At 45.5% G+C, this 21,182-nt stretch overlaps 1 protein-coding gene across 1 annotated transcript in view; it reads right to left on the reverse strand.

Moving 5' to 3' along the window:
- Window positions 1–210: 210 nt before the first annotated feature.
- The window catches only part of LOC139570030 (voltage-dependent T-type calcium channel subunit alpha-1G-like), a 253,614-nt gene continuing 232,642 nt past the window's right edge, over window positions 211–21,182 (reverse strand). The window contains 6 exon segments of the mRNA XM_071391473.1: window positions 211–4,378; window positions 4,380–5,096; window positions 8,719–8,825; window positions 9,640–9,856; window positions 20,291–20,707; window positions 20,833–20,954. Coding sequence (XP_071247574.1) covers window positions 4,154–4,378; window positions 4,380–5,096; window positions 8,719–8,825; window positions 9,640–9,856; window positions 20,291–20,707; window positions 20,833–20,954 — 1,805 coding nt within the window. The 3' untranslated portion in view covers window positions 211–4,153.

Below are 21,182 nucleotides of genomic sequence, written 5' to 3' on the forward strand. Positions count from 1 at the left end.
ATACACTTTACTATGGAGTGGTCTCAAGGGTGTAGAACTGATGTGTGTGTCACACAGACGATATCAAGATTTTTCAAGATGAAATAACCGATTCCCAGGGTCGTGTTGAATACATCTTTGTTGGATTGAGTGTTACTGTACGTGTTTTTGTGACAGCCTTGAAAATAAGATGATGCATCTCATGGGAGTTTGTCAATAAAAAACTTGAAACACTTTTGTAAAGTCTTCATGTTTGTTACGTTATCAGGTAAATACCATCACATTGACTTATCCCATTAAGTTGCTTACATTCAAAGTCCCCATCTTGTGCTAAAAATCCAAGCTCAGTTTAATGATTTCTTAGTATACAGTACCAGTCAAAAATGTGGACACACCTACTCATTCCAGGGTTTTTCTTTATTCGTACTATTTTATACATTGTAGAATAATAGTCAAGACATTAAAACTATGAAATAACACATTTTTAATCATGTAGTAACCAAACAAGTGTTAAACAAATCAAAATATATTTGAGATTTGAGATTTTTCAAAGTAGCCACCCTTTGACTTGATGACAGCTTTGCACAATTTTGGCATTCTCTCAACCAGCTTCATGAGGTAGTCACCTGGAATGCATTTCAATTAGCACGTTTGCCTTGTTAAAAGCTAATTTGTGACATTTCTTTCCTTCTTAATGCTTTTGAGCCAATCAGTTGTGTTGTGACAAGGTAGGGGTGGTATACAGAAGATAGCCCTATTTGGTAAAAGAACACGTCCATATTATGGCAAGAAAAGCTCAAATAAGCAAAGAGAAAAGACAGTCCATCTTTACAAGAAGTTCAGTCAATGCAGAAGATTTCAAGTACTTTGAAAGTTTCTTCAAGTGCAGTCGCAAAAACCGTCAAGCGCTATGATGAAACTGGCTCTCATGAGGACCACCACAGGAAAGGAAGACCCAAAATTACCTCTGCTGCAGAGGAGAATTTCATTCGAGTTACCAGCCTCAGAAAAAGCATCCCAAAAAAATGCTTCACATACTTCAAGTAACAGACACAACTCAACATCAACTGTTCAGAGGAGACTGTGTGAATCAGGACTTCATGGTCGAATTGCTGCAAAGGAACCACTACTAAAGGACACCAATTATAAGAAGAGACTTGCCTGGGCCAAGAAACATGAGTAATGGACATTAGACCGGTGGAAATCTGTCATTTAGAGATTTTTGGTTCCAACCGCCGTGTCTTTGTGAGACGCAAAGTAGGTGAACAGATGATCGCTGCATGTGTGGTTCCCAACGTGAAGCATGGAGGAGGAGGTGTGATGGTGTGGGGTGTTTTGCTGGTGACACTGTCTGTGATTTATTTAGAATTCAAGGACACTTAACCAGCATGGCTACCACAGCATTCTGCAGCAATACGCCATCCCATCTGGTTTGCGCTTAGTGGGACTATATTCATTTGTTTTTCAACAGGACAATGACCCAACACACCTCCAGGCTGTGTAATGGCGATTTGACCTCAAACTAATTTGAGGTGGTTTGGGATGAGTTGGACGGCAGAGTGAAGGAAAAGCAGCTAACAAGCGCTCAGCATATGTGGGAACACCTTCAAGACTGTTGGAAAAGCATTCCTCATGAAGCTGGTTGAGAGAATGCTAAGAGTGTGCAAGGCTGTCATCAAGGCAAAGGGTGGCTACATAGAAGATTTGTTTAACACTTTTTGGTTACTACATGATTCCATATGTGTTATTTCATAGTTTTGAGGTCTTCACTGTTATTCTACAATGCAAAAATAGTAAAAATAAAATAAAAACCCTTGAATGAGTAGGTTTCTCCAAACTTTTGATTGTTACTGTATATACAGTGTCTTCGGAAAGTATTCAGACCCTTCACTTTTTACACATTTTGTTACGTTACAGCCTTATTCTAAAATGGATTAAATAAATATAAATCCTCAGCAATCTACACACAATACCGCATAATGACAAAGCAAGAACAGGTGTTTAGAGACATTTTTACAAATGTATTAAAAATAAAAACTGAAATATATTCAGACCCTTTGCTATGAGATTCGAAATTGAGCTCAGGTGCCTCCTGTTCCATTGATCATCCTTGAGATGTTTCTACAACTTAATTGGAGTCCACCTGTGGTATTTTCAATTGATTGGACATGATTTGGAAAGGCACACACCTGTCTATATAAGGTCCCACAGTTGACAGCGCATGTCGGAGAAAAAACCAAGCCATGAGGTTGAAGGAATTGTGCGTAGAGCTTCGAGACAGGATTGTGTCTAGGCACAGATCTGGGGAAGGGTACCAACACATTTCTGCACCATTGATGGTCCCCAAGAACACAGTGGCATCCATTATTCTTAAATGGAAGAAGTTTAGAACCACCAAGACTCTTCCTAGAGCTGGCCGCCCGACCAAACTGAGCAATAGGGGGAGAAGGGCCTTGGTCAGGGAGGTGACGAAGAACCCGATGGTCACTCTGACAGAGCTCTAGAGTTCCTCTGTAGAGATGAGAGAACCTTCTCGAAGGACAACCATCTCTGCAGCACTCCACTAATCGGGTCGTTATGTTAGAGTGGCCAGACGGATGCCACTCTTCAGTAAAAGGCACATGACAGCCCGCCTGGAGTTTACCAAATGGCACCTAAAGTCTCTCAGACCATGAGAAACAAGATTCTCTGGTCTGATGAAACCAAGATGAACTCGTTGATACGAATGCCAAGTGTTACGTCTGGAGGAAACCTGTCACCATTCCTACGGTGAAGCAGCATCATGCTGTGGGGATGTTTTTCAGCGGCAGGGACTGGGAGACTAGTCAGGAACGATGCAAAGATGAACGGAGCAAAGTACAGAGAGGTCCTTGATGAAAATCTTCTCCAGAGCACTCAGGACCTCAGACTGGGGGCGAAGGTTAACCTTCCAACAGGAGAACGACCCTAAGCACACAGCCAAAACAACGCAGATTGGCTCTGAATGTCCTTGAGTGGCCCAGCCAGAGCCCGATCGACATCTCTGGAGAGACCTGAAAATAGCTGTGCAGCAACGCTCCCCATCCAACCTGACAGAGCTTGAGAGGATCTGCAAAGAAGAATGGGAGAAACTCCCAAAATACAGGTGTGCCAAGCTTGTAGCGTCATACCCAAGACTCGAGGCTGTAATCACTGTCAAAGGTTCTTTAACAAAGTACTGAGTAAAGGGTTTGAATACTTATGTGAATGTAATATTATTTTTTTATATATTTTTTTAAATTTGCCCAAAAAAATATATATATCTGAAAACCTGTTTTTGCTGTGTAGATTGATGAGGGGGAAAAACGATTTAATACATTTTAGAATAAGGTTGTAAAGTAACAAAATGTGGAAAAAGTCAAGGGGTCTGAATACTCTCCGAAGGCACTGTACATATATGTATATATATGTATTCCTTCAAATACATGATTCTCAGAACATAATTCACTTTCTTTCAGCAAATTAAGAAAGCTACAAAATATCTTTATGGTGAAAAAATTTAACAAAACGGACCAAACCAACAATTATTTAGAACCTTGAAACAAATAGGGAGGAAAAGGTTAACCCATCACAAAAAGTACACCAAAATCAAAATAAAATGAAATAAAACAATTATACATCTGTACAAACACTATGGCCCAATAATTTAAGAAAAACAGTCTCAAAAACGTTCATATTGCTTTGTACCTCCACTGTGTCCCGTGTGAGGGTGAAGTCCCACTAACACCGAGCAGTACCTATAGCGGCCACAGGGGTTGCTATACAAAGTCCTTGGTGCTGACATCACTCCAGAGGTCATGGGGTCAACCGGCAGCCAATGGCTTGCAGGCATGGTGGAAGAGAATCAGTCATGTTGTTTCTCTGTTTATGCTGTGTTATTGTTGCGTTCTTGTTGTTTTGGAAAGACAAGGAATGGTCAAACTACGAATGTACCGCACTGATCCTCAAACAAAAAACAAGGTTGATTTGACCGCTTTGTTGTAGTTTTACCATATTTACTCTCTACGGCATTATTACTAGGACTACCATCACCACGGATACCAAGTGCATGGTGTGTTTGGATGTGTGGCTGTTTGCCTATGTGCATGTGTCTATAGTTCCTATGTGTGTGTGTGTACATAAGTGTTTGTGTGTACATCAGTGTGTGTGTCAGTGTTCAGTGCTCAGAGCTTGTTTTCTCGAAGGAGAAGCTCGGCAGAGTCAACAGCTTGGGATTGGGGTTGGACCCACCTCCCTCCTGGCACAGTCCAAGCCCCAGGCCCTCCTCTACCCCCAGGTCAAAGGAGTCCTTGGAGTCACTGGAGGGCGCCCGTCTCCTTAGACAGGAGGTATCCTGGCCATGTAAGGGAGGGGGCATCCCCAGGCCCCCCACCCCCCCCCGGGGCAGGGTGGAGGCCGGACTGGAGCTCCAGTCCATCAGGGGGGTCTACGGAGATACACGGGGGGCTCATTTTTTTCTTACGTCGAGGAGAGGGCAGGGTGTGTGTGGTGGTCTGGGAATGGATCTGGAGGCTGTCTGCTCGGGAGACGAACCCCGAGGATGCGGTGCTGCGCTGGGGGCTGGACTCTACAGACGAACACACCTCCACTGAGTGGCGACGAGGATCGTCCAACCAGGACAGGGGGTGTGACCGGGGCGCAAGGACGCTCCGCCCCTGGGTGTCAGCACTGTGGAACCTCTTCAACTGCCCCCCACCACGACCAACCCAGTAACCTTTGTAACTGCCCTCGAGACCGCCGTCCTCTGACCCCAGTCCAACCCCGATGACATTGTCAATCCCCGCCAGACCCGCCCTGGTGATGAGCGACACTTCCTGATCAGCCGAGGCCTCTTCCTGTCTCCAGGGGCGAGTGGGGGGAAGGGGAGGAGGGGGTAAGGAGTGGGAGGAGGGGTGCTGGGTGTGGACACTGCTGGGGCGCCACGGTTGAGGGATTGCAACTGGGGTGGCAGGGACCAACTGGAGAGCAGGCTGCTGATGAAGATGGGAGGGCGAGGAAGAGGAGGAGGAGAGGGCTAGGGAAGCTACATGGAGGACTACCTCCTCACCCTCCCCTCCATCAGAACACAGGACCTCCTGGGAGTCATTAGATATTGCCACCTGGCAGAGGAAGGGGGGAGGGGGAGGGGGAAAGGGAGGCAGGAAGTAAGTGAGAGTTTGATAGAAGGGGAGAAAGGTGGAAGATGACAGGGAAAGATGGACAGGGAGAGGGGTGAGGCAGCGAGGAAGTGAGAGTGAGAGACGGGATGAGGGTATAGAGGGACATAAGGGGGGTGAGAGGGGGGAGACAGGTTAGTGTGGGGTGACTGAGTGAGGATGGCCAATAGCCGTGAAGGTCAAAGTTTACTATTAGACCAGCATGATCCCAATACCAACAATGCCTCATTGGGATACAGAGGCATTGTTGCAATTACAATACATTGAACGTATAGGTCAACTATTAAGTGTATTGCTGTATGTTTATTGCACGAGAAAACTATTTCAGATTCAGATATGTGTCAGTAGTATCTGTATCATAAAGAGATTGAATGACAGCACGTGTTTTACAGTAGCAGCAGTTGTAGGGTACAGTTTGTCTCAGCTAGGGCACTGGGTAAAACCATGGTTGCCCAATGTCATAGGCCCAATCCCAAATCGACCCCTAGACCATACACTAGCTAATGTTTTCTTCAGTGGATGTTCGCGGGGCCGGAACATAATTACAAATACATTTGTAGACTGAAAGTTGACCACAAGAAGCCCAAACAGATACAATGTTTGACTAAAACATAATCATTTCAAATCTTGCTTACATTTGTATATGATCACATATCTCTATTATGCGTGGAAGTACTTGGGAACGGACTTCTTAAATTCAAATCACTTGGAGCTGATTTCCTGGTGTTTAAAAATAAAATGTATATCCAACAATAAACAAATATTTAAAAATAAAGTCACATTATTATAAATTTAAAAAAATTATTAGAAAACATGGGTGGAAAAATAAAACCACCCACGGTCCAAATTCGTCCCAAAGGGGGCTGCCAGTTGGGGAACCCTGCTCTAAGGCTGTAGGGTTTAGTGTTCCATACCCCTCTGTTAGCCCAGTCAGCTAACACCCAACGACTAAAATCCATTGAAACTATAGAGGGCAGCCCTTCAGCTTTGTCTCCTCAGAGAGGTCAAAGGTCAGAGGGTACTACAGGAGAGGAAAGGTTAGTAGAACACAATGACACACTACACAAGTCTCATATAGCTCTCTTTCCTTATCTTCTGCAGTATCTTGGTTGCTATGTGACAAAATATGCACAGAGAAAAGAAAAAGTAAACTATTTGAGAGTTTTGGGACAAACGGGACATGACTGTTTACAGAATATTAGCGTCTGTTATTTGTGAGTCTTGACAGAAAGCATAGCTGTGACAACAGTGACATCAAGTGGACTAATATATATTTGCGAAGCCACAGCCACAATATCGCCACTCCACCTTCATGTAGAATTAATACCTATTTGTGATTATGGAATATTTCCTGTCATACTGGGTAACACAAAAAAAAACGTTCAAATTATAACATTTTCTCAATAGTAACTATTTCATAAACACAATCATCTTCATATAATCACAACCTTGGGCAAAAAGACCAACACGTGCTCCAAAACAGTAATATAAAATATGCGGCCAAATATTGTTATTGACAGAACTGACAGTCCTGATTTAAATCCTGAGTCATAACAATAACATCATAGTCTCAATATTGTGATACGTAGGCCAACGTCTACCATTCAGAGGCAAACTGACTGCATTTCAAACAAAAATACAGTACATTCCATCGATCAACAACTGCGTGGTAAAGATATCAGTAGGTAGATCATATGACCTTATAGTCCCCTATGTCCATGAGAATTAACACAGTCTAGCCATTTCAAAACTATGTTCAACACTACCTGCCACCGGTGAGATTCATTGTGTGAGGCAGATGATTAGAAGACGGACGGACAGACACAGACAGACAGACAGACAGACAGACAGACAGACAGACAGACAGACAGACAGACAGACAGACAGACAGACAGACAGACAGACAGACAGACAGACAGACAGACAGACAGACAGACAGACAGACAGAAAATGAATGGTGGGAGGAAGCAGGGGAGGAGGAGAGGTCAGAGGAAAGGGGTGTGTGTTTGTGTGGTGGGTTGTATAGGGAATAGGGATGCTCAGTATATCAGTGATAGCAGGTCAGGAGTTAGTGAAATGTGCTGTTTTTCAGCAGTAGTTCTGCGTCTGACGGTTACTAAACTACACTCTGTTAGTAACAGATACAGGACAGATGCAGGACAGGACGGACAGAGAGATGGACAGAAGATCGAGAGCATTGTGAGGGAGGAGGGATGGACGATAGTTACACAGAGAACAGAGAGGAAGAAGGGAGTCAGAGGGAGGAGAGAAGATGGACAGCATTAAGAGCACAATGAGAGCTAGCAGAACAGAGAGGAAGGACAGGAAGAACAGAGAGGAAGTACAGGAAGAACAGAGAGGAAGGAAAGGAAGAACAGAGGCAGGACAGGAAGAACAGAGGAAGGACAGGAAGAACAGAGAGGAAGGACAGGAAGAACAGAGAGGAAGTACAGGGAGAACAGAGAGGAAGGAAAGGAAGTACAGAGAGGAAACCAGGAAGAAGAGAGAGGAAGGACAGGAAGAACAGAGAGGAAGGAAAGGAAGAACAGAGGCAGGACAGGAAGAACAGAGGACGGACAGGAAGAACAGAGGAAGGACAGGAAGAACAGAGAGGAAGGACAGGAAGAACAGAGAGGAAGGAAAGGAAGAACAGAGGCAGGACAGGAAGAACAGAGGACGGACAGGAAGAACAGAGGAAGGACAGGAAGAACAGAGAGGAAGGACAGGAAGAACAGAGAGGAAGGAAAGGAAGAACAGAGAGGAAGGACAGGAAGAACAGAGAGGAAACCAGGAAGAAGAGAGAGGAAGGACAGGAAGAACAGAGAGGAAGGAAAGGAAGAACAGAGGCAGGACAGGAAGAACAGAGGAAGGACAGGAAGAACAGAGAGGAAGGACAGGAAGAACAGAGGAAGGACAGGAAGAACAGAGAGGAAGGACAGGAAGAACAGAGAGGAAGGAAAGGAAGAACAGAGGAAGGACAGGAAGAACAGAGAGGAAGGACAGGAAGAACAGAGAGGAACGACAGGAAGAAGAGAGAGGAAGGAAAGGAAGAACAGAGAGGAAGGACAGGAAGAAGAGAGAGGAAGGAAAGGAAGAACAGAGAGGAAGGACAGGAAGAACAGAGAGGAAGGACAGGAAGAACAGAGAGGAAGGACAGGAAGAAGAGAGAGGAAGGACAGGACAGTTTAGGAAGAACGTAACATCATAGTAGAAAAATGAGAGGAACAACACAATGAAGTCATTTCTGGTAGAACACATTTGTTACCTCCGGTGTGTGTGTGGCTGTGTGGCTGTGTGTGGCTGTGTGTGGCTGTGTGTTTGTGTGGCTGTGTGTGTGTGTGTGTGTGGCTGTGTGTTTGTGTGGTTGTGTGTTTGTGTGGCTGTGTGTTTGTGTGGCTGTGTGTGTGGCTGTGTGTGGCTGTGTGTTTGTGTGGCTGTGTGTTTGTGTGGCTGTGTGTTTGTGTGGCTGTGTGTTTGTGTGGCTGTGTGTTTGTGTGTCTGTGTGTGGCTGTGTGTGGCTGTGTGTGGCTGTGTGTTTGTGTGGCGATGTGTGTGTGTGGCTCACCTGTCTGCGGAGCGTGCGGCTGAGAGTGTGTATACTCTGGGAGTGTGAAAGGCTGTGAGGACTGCTGGGTCTGTCGTCTGGTTGGGTCCGTAGCGAGGTACATGAGCCTGAGGAAACACAAACAACACAGATTGTTCTTTACACGCAAAAATAAAAAGTCATTTTCAAAACAGTATGTGTGGGTAAGGTTGGCTCCAGGTCCTACTGTTCTGGAAATTACTTTTGGTTTTCCTGAACACTTTTATTGAGGGGAAAGCATGCTGAGTAGAGTGAGTGTGTATCTGTGAGTGAGAGAGTGAGTGAGTAAGTGAGTGAGTGAGTGAGTGAGTGAGTGAGTGAGTGAGTGAGTGAGTGAGTGAGTGAGTGAGTGAGTGAGTGAGTGAGTGAGTAAGTAAGTGAGTGAGTGAGTGAGTGAGTGAGTGAGTGAGTGAGTGAGTGAGTGAGTGAGTGAGTGAGTGAGTGAGTGAGTGAGTGAGTGAGTGAGTGAGTGAGTGAGTGAGTGAGTGTACATGTGTGCATGCAACAAGGTCTCACGGTCTGACTTCAATGTCCGACGTTTGTTTGTGGGGGGTTGTGGGGTGATAAACAATGTAAAAGTTTAGGCAGTTATTCAGAATGATTAAGGTAAGGGTTAAAGTTTGGGATAGGGTCAAATGAAAGAGTGGCACTGGGATTGAACGCTGGGATTGAACGCTGGGATTGGACACTCGACAGGAGCTCTTAAAAAACTCCCATCTACCATCCCCATTCGCCCTGACAAACCACAACCCTACCTGATGGTAAGAGCACTCGCCGTTGCCCCTCCTGGACGGCCATCGAATATCGTCTTGGATGTCGAGTGACCTGTTTGGTGTGTGCGTGCCTGTGTGTGTGTGTGTGTGTGAACAGTGTCAGCGTGTAGAGGGAGTGTCTGTACTGTACCTGACAGGGCCTTGTTGATGGTCTCTATGTGCTGTGGTCCTGTAGTCTGTGTCTGTGAGGCTAAACCAGGGCCCAGGCCGGCTCCTGGGGATCCGAAGAGCTCCAGAGGCAGGAACATATAGCTGTCATTGGGTAGGGAGTGGGTGCGGCCCACCGTTGACTTCCGTACGCTTAGCAGGTTGTCCTCCAATGGCTCCCCGGGATCGAGTATCTCCATCTGGGGGACAGAGAGAGATTCAGCCTCTTTCTGGAGATTCCTGGACCACTTTTTTACAGAGACCTCACACACACACTCTCACACACTCTCTCCCCTCACTCACAACCACACACATGAAATAAGTAATTGCTGACGCACAGAATGACAGACAACATCATTGCACTAGTGGCAGAGGGGAGACTGGCACAGAACTGGCACTGGACTCAGAGTTACTGAAACTAACTGAAACCATATTGTTTATGTCTTTATTGTGGTAAAACAAATAAATAAAGCATTGGTATGCTTTTTCTGCTGAGATCATTTATAATTTATGCCACAGGTTTAGAAGTGTATTTAATCACTGGGTTCTGAGGGCCAGAAGATGCCAGCTAGACCAGTAGCCTACTATGTCATTGACCAACAGACAACAGAGTTACCAACAGCTACTAACTATAGAGATAGGAGTGGTACTACAGTCACTTGTCACATTGTTTATACCACAAAAGGAGAGATCCACAAGAGACAGAGAGTGAGAGAGAGAGAGAGAGAGAGAGAGAGAGAGAGAGAGAGAGAGAGAGAGAGAGAGAGAGAGAGAGAGAGAGAGAGAGAGAGAGAGAGAGAGAGAGAGAGAGAGAGAGAGAGAGAGAGAGAGAGAGAGAGAGAGAGCACAGATACACAGCAAACAGGAAAAAAAGAGTGGTCAGAAAAATGACGAGGAGAAATAAAGGAAAACAGAGAGAGATCAAAAGAGAGAAAGAAGGAGAGAAAGGGCGATGAGGGCAGATGCGCTAGTATACTGGACTGGAATGACAGACACCAGGCTAGAAAGATGGGATGGAAAGGAGAGAGAGAGCGAGGGAGATGGGCGGATGGTTAGAAAATTCCCAATGTCTTCCAAACTCACGTGTCCTGCTCACGTCGCTCTGTACACAACCTGCATTCATTAACTTCTTTGGGAAAGGGGGGCAGTATTGAGTAGCTTGGATGAATAAGGTGCCCAGAGTAAACTGCTTGTTACCCAGGCCCAGAAGCTATGATATGCATATAAGTAGTAGATTTGAATAGGAAACACTCTAAAGTTTCCAAAACTGTTAAAATAATGTATGTGAGTATAACAGAACTCATATGGCATGCAAAAACCTGAGACAAATCCAACCAGGAAGTGGGAAATCTGAGGTTTGTTGTTTCATTTAAGTGATTGCCTATCCAATATGCTGTGTCTATGGGGCCAGATTGCACTTTCCAAGGCTTCCAGGAGATGTCAAGTCTTTAGGAAGTTGTTTGAGGCTTCTATTGTGGAAGGGGGTCGAATAAGAGCTGTTTCAACAAGTGGACTGAGTTGTTTACTGCGTGGGTGCGCGTTCCTTCTTTTTCCTCTGTAATGAATACGCTATTGTCCGGTTGGAATATTATTGAAGATTTATTATAAAAAGACTCAATCGAGGATTGATTGTAAACATCGTTTGACATGTTTCTACAAACTGTAATGGAACTCTTTTGACTTTTCGTCTGGATTTTGCGCTCGCGCATTGTGCCTTTGGAATAGTGAACTAAACGCGCAAACAGAACTGAGGAATTTCGACATAATGGAACAAAACTAACATTTCATGTGGAATTGGAAGTCCTGGGAGTGCATTCCGATTAAGATCAGCAAAGGTAAGTGAAGATTTATAATGCTATTTCTGACTTTTGTTGACGCCACAATTTGGCGGGTAACTGTATGGCTTGCTTTTGTGGCTGAACGCTGTGCTCTGGTTATTGGATATTGTGCTTTTGCCATAAAGCTTTTTTTGAAATCTGACACAGCGGTTGCATTAACTTCTTTCAGCTAGGGGGCAGAATTTTTATGTTTGGAAAAATAACGTTCCCAAGGTAAACGGACTATTTCTCAGGTGCAGATGCTATAATATGCATATAATTGACAGATTAGGATAGAAAACACTCGAAAGTTTCCAAAACTGTCATAATATTGTCTGTGAGTATAACAGAACTGATTTTGCAGGCGAAAACCTGAGGAAATCCAACCCGGAAGTGCCTTTTATTTGGAAAAATCGCTGTTCCGTTGCCTGCCCCGCCTCCATTTAAAGGGGTATCAACCAGATTCCTTTTCCAATGGCTTCCTCAGGCTGTGACCAGGCTTTAGACATAGTTTCAAGCTTTTATTTTGAAAAATGAGCGAGATTTTTGAAAACGCGTCAGGTGTCCTTTGATTAGATCCTACGCGCGACAGATGTAGCTCGACTTTCTCTGTAGTATTGAACAGTTTACCGTCCGGTTGAAATATTATCGATTATGTATGTTAAAAACAACCTGAGGATTGATTATAAAAAACCTTTGACATGTTTCTATGAACATTACGGATACTTTTTGGAATTTTCGTCTGCCCTCGTCTGCCGTTCAGGACCGGAACGAGCCTGTGGTTTTCTGAACATAACGCGCAAACCAAATGGCGGTTTTTGGTTATAAAACTAATCGTTATCGAACAAAAATAACATTTATTGTGTAACTGGGAGTCTCGTGAGTACAAACATCCGAAGATTATCAAAGGTAAGCGATTCATTTTATTGCTTTTCTGACTTTCGTGACCAAGCTAATTTAAGGCTAGCTGTTCTTAGTGTTTTGTCTAGTGATTGATAAACTCACAAACACTTGGATTGCTTTCACTGTAAAGCATATTTTCAAAATCTGACACGATAGGTGGATTAACAACAAGCTAAGCTGTGTTTTGGTATATTTCACTTGTGATTTCATGATTATAAATATTTTTTGTATTATTTTTGAATTTGGCGCTCTGCAGTTTAGCGGTTGTTGTTGATAAATGATCCCGGTAACGGGATCATTGCGTCAAGAAGTTAAGAACAAGTGTATCTTTAATTCTATGTAAAACATGTATCTTTCATCAAAGTTTATGATGACTATTTCTGTTATTTGATGTGGCTCTCTGCAATTTCTCCCGATGTTTTGGAGGCATTTCTGAACATGGGGCCAATGTAAACTGAGGTTTTTGGATATAAATATGAACTTTACCGAACAAAACATACATGTATTGTGTAACATGAAGTGCTATGAGTGTCATCTGATGAAGATCATCAAAGGTTAGTGATTAATTTTATCTATATTTCTGCTTTTTGTGACTCCACTCTTTGGCTGGAAAAATGGCTGTGTTTTTCTGTGATTCGGCGGTGACCTAACATAATCGTTTCTGGTACTTTCGCTGTAAAGCCTTTTTGAAATCGGACACTGTGGTTGGATTAACGAGAAGTGTATCTTTAAAATTGTGTAAAATACTTGTATGTTTGAGGAATTTTAATTATGAGATTTCTGTTGTTTTGAATTTGGTGCCCTGCAATTTCACTGGCTGTTGGAGAGGTGGGACGCTAGCGTCCCGAACGATCCCAGAGAGGTAAATGTGTCTGTGTGATACGTGTGCTGGGTTTGGGAAATACACCTGAGATTACATTCATCACACTGCTATATTGATCAATTAGTTAGAGATTGGTCCTGGAGGAGGCAGGTGAGTTTGGAAGAGAGATTGGTCCTGGAGTGGGCAGGTGAGTTTGGAAGAGAGATTGGTCCTGGTGGGGGCAGGTGAGTTTGGAAGCTCCCTTGGGAAAGGCTACAGGAGACTGCAGAGGAAGAAGAGTTGGAGAGAGTCAGAGAGGAACTGTCAGTACTTTGGACTCCAGACTTGTTAGAAACAGGGGGTTAATATCATCAGGAGTGGAGTCGTCAGATAGAGCTAGGGACCAGGACTTGTCAGTGGCCAGAGAGAGCCCTTCCATCTCCGCTAGAGGGATCTAGATAGAGAACAGACAAGGACTAGTGAACAGAGAGCCATTCCATCTCCGCTAGAGGGATCTAGATAGAGAACAGACAAGGACTAGTGAACAGAGAGCCATTCCATCTCCGCTAGAGGGATCTAGATAGAGAACAGACCAGGACTAGTGAACAGAGAGCCATTCCATTTCCGCTAGAGGGATCTAGATAGAGAACAGAGAAGGACTAGTGAACAGAGAGCCCATCCATCTCCGCTAGAGGGATCTAGATAGAGAACAGACCAGGACTAGTGAACAGAGAGCCCATCCATCTCCGCTAGAGGGATCTAGATAGAGAACAGACACGGACTAGTGAACAGAGAGCCATTCCATCTCCGCTAGAGGGATCTAGATAGAGAACAGACAAGGACTAGTGAACAGAGAGCACTTCCACTGGTATACACCCCCGCCCCCCCCCCCCCCCACACTCACTCACTCTGACAAATCACACAGACAGTGAAATGAAATGACTCACATATCAGAACATCAGACACAATGTGCTGTAACAACACCCAGTCACATAAGTGTAGGTATGGAACAAAAACCCTGCACAACACCAAACACATAAGATTGAAAACAAAATCAACAACAAAAAAATTAACAGAACCATGGACACACAGACACAAGAAGATATATGAACCTCCTTATAGACCAACACATATATGAACCTCATTACAGACCAACAGATATATGAACCTCATTATAGACCAACAGATATATGAACCTCATTACAGACCAACAGATATATGAACCTCATTACAGACCAACAAATATATGAACCTCCTTATAGACCAACACATATATGAACCTCATTACAGACCAACACATATATGAACCTCATTACAGACCAACAAATATATGAACCTCCTTATAGACCAACACATATATGAACCTCATTACAGACCAACAGATATATGGACCTCATTACAGACCAACATATATAACAGTACAATCAGATATACTGTACAGCCCAACGGCACACATCCATAGAAAACTGATACACAGCAATAAACTGTCACGCTCATCGAAAGGAATGGACCAAGGCGCAGCTTGGTGAGCGTACAATTTAGTTTATTTATAATGTCGCCAACAAAACAAGAAATAACAAACGAACGTAACGCTACGTAGTGCTCGCAGGCCACTACACATAGACAACTACCCACAATCACAGGTGGGAAAAAGGGCTGCCTAAGTATGATACCCAATCGGAGACAACGATAGACAGCTGCCTCTGATTGGGAACCACACTCGGCCAGAAACAAAGAAATAAAGAACATAGAATGCCCACCCAAATCACAACCTGACCCCAAAAAATTGAGACATAAAAAGGCTCTCTAAGCTCAGGGCGTGACAGTACCCCCCCCCCCCCCCCCCCCCCAAATGTGCAGACTCCAGCTGCAAAACCTGAACCTATATGCGAGGGTCCGGTTGAACATCTATCCGTGGTGGCAGCTCTGGTGCGGTACGTAGACCCCGCTCCACCTCTGGCTCACCCCACTTTGGTGGCGCCTCTGGTGCGGGGACCCCCCTCGCCGCAGGCTCCGGACTGGGGACCCTCGTCGCTGGAGGCTCCGGACTGGGGACCCTCGTCGCTGGTGGCTCCGGACTGGGGACCCTCGTCGCTGGAGGCTCCGGACTGGGGACCCTCGTCGCTGGAGGCTCCGTGCCATGGATCATCACTGGTGGGAGGAGAAGTATAGGCAGCCTGGTGCGTGGGGCTGCCACAGGGCCCACCAGGCTGGGGAGACATACAGGAGGCCTGGTTCTGGGAGCAGGCACAGGATGAACCGGGCTGTGGGGGAGCACTGGAGATCTGGTGCTTATCCCTGGCACCGCTCTTTCAGGCTGAATGCCCACTTTAGCACGGCACGGACGGAGCGCAGGCATAGGACGCACTGAGCAGTCACAGCGCACCGGAGACACAGTGCGCAGAGCCGGCGCAGGATACCCTGGGCCGAAACGGCGCACCGGAGACCAAGAGCGCTGACCTGGCACAATCCGGCTGGATGCCCACTCTAGCGTGGCACTTGTGGAGAGCTGGCTCCGAGCGCACCGGGCTGTGCGTGCGCACCGGAGACACCGGTGTGCATGCCTCTCGTGCCTGCTTCGATGACTTGCCTCCTCATACCATCGCCGCTCCTCCTTCGCTGCCTTTAATTCCTCCTTTGGACGGCGATATTCCCCAGCCTGCCTCCAGGGTCCTTTACCGTCCAGGATTTCCTCCCAAGTCCATGAGTCCATTTCTCCACGCTGCTTGGTCCTTTTGTGGTGGGTAGTTCTGTCACGCTCGTCGAAAGGAATGGACCAAGGCGCAGCGATGGTGAGCGTCCATTTTAGTTTATTTATAATGTCGCCAACAAAACAAGAAATAACAAACGAACGTAACGCTACGTAGTGCTCACAGGCCACTACACATAGACAACTACCCACAATCACAGGTGGGAAAAGGGCTGCCTAAGTATGATTCCCAATCAGAGACAACGATAGACAGCTGCCTCTGATTGGGAACCACACTCGGCCAGAAACAAAGAAATAAAGAACATAGAATGCCCACCCAAATCACAACCTGACCAAACCAAATAGAGACATAAAAAGGCTCTCTATGGTCAGGGCGTGACATAAACATTGCACACAAACCACAACTTGTTCAAATAGAAATCAACAGAAGTCTATCAAATATGATATTGAAAGGTTCAACTTTTAATGAAGAACAATGGACACAGAATGGGAACGGGAACGTGTACAGACTTTATGTAATAATGGACACAGAATGAGACGGGAACGTGTACAGACTTGATATAAATCCTCCCTGGGATAGGGTGCAGTATTTTCACGTTCGGCTGAAAAGCGTGCCCAAAGTAAACTGCCTGTTACTCAGACCCAGAAGATACAACATGCATGTAATTAGTAGATTTGGATAGAAAACACTCTGAAGTTTCTAAAACTGTTAGAATAATGTCTGTGAGTATAACAGATCTGATTTGGCAGGCGAAACCCTAAGCACAATCCATCCAGGGAAATTTTTGGAGGTCATTGTGTTTTCCAATTGGTTTCTATGGGAGACCTGATTTATTAGGGCCCAGATTGCAGTTCCTATGACTTCCACTAGATGTCAAGTCTTTAGAAATTGTTCAATGTTTTTCTTTTGAGAAATGAAGAAGTAGGGCTCTTCTTTGTAGGTGTCACTCTGAAGGGCTTTAGTCTTTTGTTGCGAGTGAACTGGAACGCTTTTCACGTTGTTTTTATCCAGTATTAGAAACAGTTTATTCCGTCTTAAATTTTATCGTTTATTTACATTTTAGGATACCTGAGGTTGGATTAGGAACGTTCTTTGAAATATTTGGACCAAGTTTACAGGTAACTTATTAGATACTTGGTAGTCATGTTGGAACCGGTGTATTTCTGAGTCAAACAGGCCAAAGACATTTTGGGGATATAAAGAAGGAATTTATCGAACAAAATTACCATTCATTGTGCCACTGAGACATTTGGGATTGCAAAAAGAAGAAGATCTTCAAAGGTAAGGCATTTATTATATGGCTATTTCTGACTTTTGTGTTCTACCTGCCTGGTTGAAAAATGATTTTCATGTGTTTGTATGCGGGGCGCTGTCCTCAGATAATCGCATGGTCTGCTTTCGCCGTAAAGCCTTTTTGAAATCTGACACAGCCTCTGGATTAACAAGAAGTTAAGCTTTATTTTGATGTATTACACTTATATTTTCGTGAATGTTGAATATTGATATTTCTGCAGTTTGAATTTGGCTGCAATTTCACTGGATGTTGTCAAATCAATCCCGCTAACGAGACTCGAGTTTAGGGATCCCTAAGAGGATTATAATGGACACAGGATGAGACGGGAACGTGTACAGACTTCATATAATAATGGACACAGACTGGGAACGGGAACGTGTACAGACTTGATGTAATAATGGACACAGGATGAGACAGGAATGTATGCAGACTTGATATAATAATGGACACAGGATGAGACAGGAATGTATGCAGACTTGATGTAATACAACGCTAGTTTAGCTCGGCTGATTCTAGAACACTGAGCGCCATATTGGGAGTGTTCAAACTCTCAGCGGGTTCTCTGCTAAAGGCTTACTGTTTCTGGCTTCCCTCCCTCCCTCCCTCACCCTTAACCGGGATAATTAATTGAGAAAATGCTTTCTGACAGGCCCACGAATGGGCCAGCCGTGCAGACGGGGCAGGGGTCCTAACTGGCAAAGGCTGATTGGGCGCCTGCGAACTTTTCAGAATCACACACCAAGTTAGAAGCAGGGAGGCTATTAATGCTGCAGCATTACATTTAAAAGCTTTTAGCAAACGCTGTTTGGCAATGCTAATGTGATTGGCTATAGCATTTTGTCCGGAATGACAAAAAGAGGCCATTGGATGCATAATTGTGTGTGTGTGTGTGTGTGTGTTTGTGTGTGTGTGTGTGTGTGTGCGTGTGTGTGTGTGTGTGTGTTTGTGCGTGTGTGTGTGTTTGTGTGTGCCCAGCCAGCTTGGCAGCAGAATCAAATTATTATCATTAGTTTGTGCTAAATCCCTGGATGGTTCGTTTTCAAAGCTCGAAGCCAAGAGTGAGTGTGTGTGTGTGTGTGTGTGTGTGTGTGTGTGTGTGTGTGTGTGTGTGTGTGTGTGTGTGTGTGTGTGTGTGTGTGTGTGTGTGTGTGTGTGTGTGTGTGTGTGTGTGTGTGTGTGTGTGTGTGTGTGTGTGTGTGTGTGTGTGTGTGTTTATGTGTGTGTGTGTGTGCGGTAGGTAGGTAGGTATACTACCATATCATTACCCAGTACAGCCAAGCTGAGAGAGGGATGTTGGAGGGTGAACACTTTCTAATAATATTATGGGCCAAGGAACCCACAGGGATTGGAGAGAAAGCAGGAGGGAGGGGGTGAGTTAGAGTTGAGGAGAGGGGGTGTACCAGAGATTGAGGCTGAGAGAAAACTTGAGCATTGGTGTGTGGTTGAGGCGGGTGGGTGATTGTGTGAGGCGGGTGGGTGATTGTGTGAGGCGGGTGGGTGATTGTGTGAGGCGGGTTCATTGACCTTCTTGTCACTGCAGTGCTTGCTCGGTAGTGGGGGCAGTGCATAGTAGTGACAGACTGACCCTGGCAGGTTGTCTATCAGACTCAACTCTCCCTCCATCGAACCCTGAATCAACAAGGAGACTGAGGCAAACATAGAGAGAGAAAGAGAAAGAGTGAATGAGTGAGTGAGTGAGTGAGTGAGTGAGTGAGTGAGTGAGTGAGTGAGTGAGTGAGTGAGTGAATGAATGAGTGAGTGAGTGAGTGAGTGAGTGAGTGAGTGAGTGAGTGAGTGAGAGGGGAAGAGAGTGAGAGAGAGAGGGACAGAGAGTGTGAGAGAGAGAGGGGCAGAGAGAGAGAGAGAGAAAGAGAGAGAGGCAGAGAGAGAGAGAGAGAGAGAGAGAGACAGGCAGAGAGAGAGAGGCAGAGAGTGAGAGAGAAAGAGAGATAGAGAAAGGCAGAGAGTGAGAGAGAGAGGGCCAGAGAGTGTGAGAGAGAGAGGGGCAGAGAGAGAGAGAGAAAGAGAGAGAGAGAGAGAGAGAGAGAGAGAGAGAGAGAGAGAGAGAGAGAGAGAGAGAGAGAGAGAGAGAGAGAGAGAGAGAGAGAGAGAGAGAGAGAGAGAGAGAGAGAGAGAGAGAGAGAGAGAGAGATAAAGAGAGAGAGATAAAGAGAGAGAGATAAAGAGAGAGTGAGAGATAAAGGAGGGGAAAGAGGAAAGGAGAAAGAAATACAGACAGAAAGATGAACAGTGAAAATGGGAGCAGACGGAGGAGGGGAGTGATGGAAGACGATAGCTTCAAGAGGAGGTTAAAACACAGACAGAAGACATGGTGTGTGAACATGCTTCAGGACATGCATCAGGTCTGGTCTATAAGTAGTCTATACTCCTGCCTAAATACTGAAGGTTCCTTCTCCAGACCAGAAGGGGGCAGTAAAACACTTCCAAAACTCCCCTCTCCCCCATAGGAAACAAATTGGAGCCTAGCCATAGCTGCGGGAAGTAGTTTGGGGATATTATATTATTTATTCTTGTGATTTTTCAAAGGGTGCTGCAGAACCCTCAGTACCCGGACTTCCCACAGCTATGAACTTAACCACACATGATTCTGAGAGCGAGGGATGACAGAAAGGAGAGAGAGGAAAGAGGGACACAGCTATGAACTTAACCACACATGATTCTGAGAGCGAGGGATGACAGAAAGGAGAGAGAGGAAAGAGGGACACAGCTCAACCTCAAGTCACTATAAAAATACCTTTTGGCTGAGATTAGCAGTCAAGTCAACAGCATGCCGTTGTGTCTTTCCCATGGTACTACAGTGACCTATCTATGCCTGGCACTACTCTACTGAGGCACACACAGACACACAGACACACGACCAGTTGAACACAAACACACTACGAGCAGACAACCACAGAGACACAGAGAGGTGGACAGAGAAGTAAGGAAGACTCCTTCAGAAGCTCGACAGATATGGACAATAAAAACTGAACGCAGATGTTACTACAGCTCCTCGTTGGTGCTTCCTTTTTGTCCCTGAACAAGGGATGGGATGAATTCCAAACCCAACTAACACACACACACAAATAGGTGTAAATCCCACACACCTCCAGCGGTGGCTCCAGGACTAGCAGGGGATCAGAGCTGGTGTCTCTTGTAGTGATATCTGCTTGGGGAGAATCCACCATCACGCTGGCCCTCCTCTGGATCTCCCTCTCTGGAGACCTCCAGGGGGACACACCAGGTCCGCTCACCTCCATGCCCAAGTCCAGAGGGCTTATCTGGGGTGATCTCCCACTGCCTCCCCCTCCTCCATGCTGGAGCTCCAGCTGTAGTTCAGCCTCCAGCTCTGCCTCCTCCTTGGCTTCTTTGTTGCTCTCCTCCAGGTGTTTCATGAGAACGGCTATGACCACGTTGACCAGGACAAACTGGGCTGTCAACACAAAGGAGACGAAGTAGATGGGGGAGACCACCGTGTTGTAACAGGTGCCTGCATTCTCCTGTTGACAGTCTCGCAGGGTGTCCTGGAGGAGACATACATATACGGATGAACACATGACGAAAGAGACACATAACACATACAGACACTGTATACCGTCAATCCAGAATGGTGACAAACAGTTGATCCAAAATGGTGGACCAGTCTCACCTTCATAATGCCGTTCCAGTTGTCTCCAGTGGAAACTCTGAACAGCAGTAGGAAGGCCATGCCAAAGTTCTTAAACGTAGCGTAGCGCCCCAAACCCTCACACGGGTGCAGCTCATCACAAACTGAGAGGGAGACAGAGAGAGAGAGACGGAGAGAGAGAGACGGAGAGAGAGAAAGAAAGAGAGAGGGAGACAGAGAGAGGGAGACAGAGAAAGACAGAGAGACAGAGAGAGAGAGACAGAGAGAGAGAGACAGAGAGAGAGAAAGGGAGACCGAAAGAGAGAGGGAGACAGAGAGAGAGACAGCGAGAGAGAGACAGAGAGAGAGAGAGAAAGAGAGAGGGAGAAAGA

Source organism: Salvelinus alpinus, chromosome 3 (assembly GCF_045679555.1).
Source record: "Salvelinus alpinus chromosome 3, SLU_Salpinus.1, whole genome shotgun sequence".
Lineage (NCBI taxonomy): Eukaryota > Metazoa > Chordata > Actinopteri > Salmoniformes > Salmonidae > Salvelinus > Salvelinus alpinus.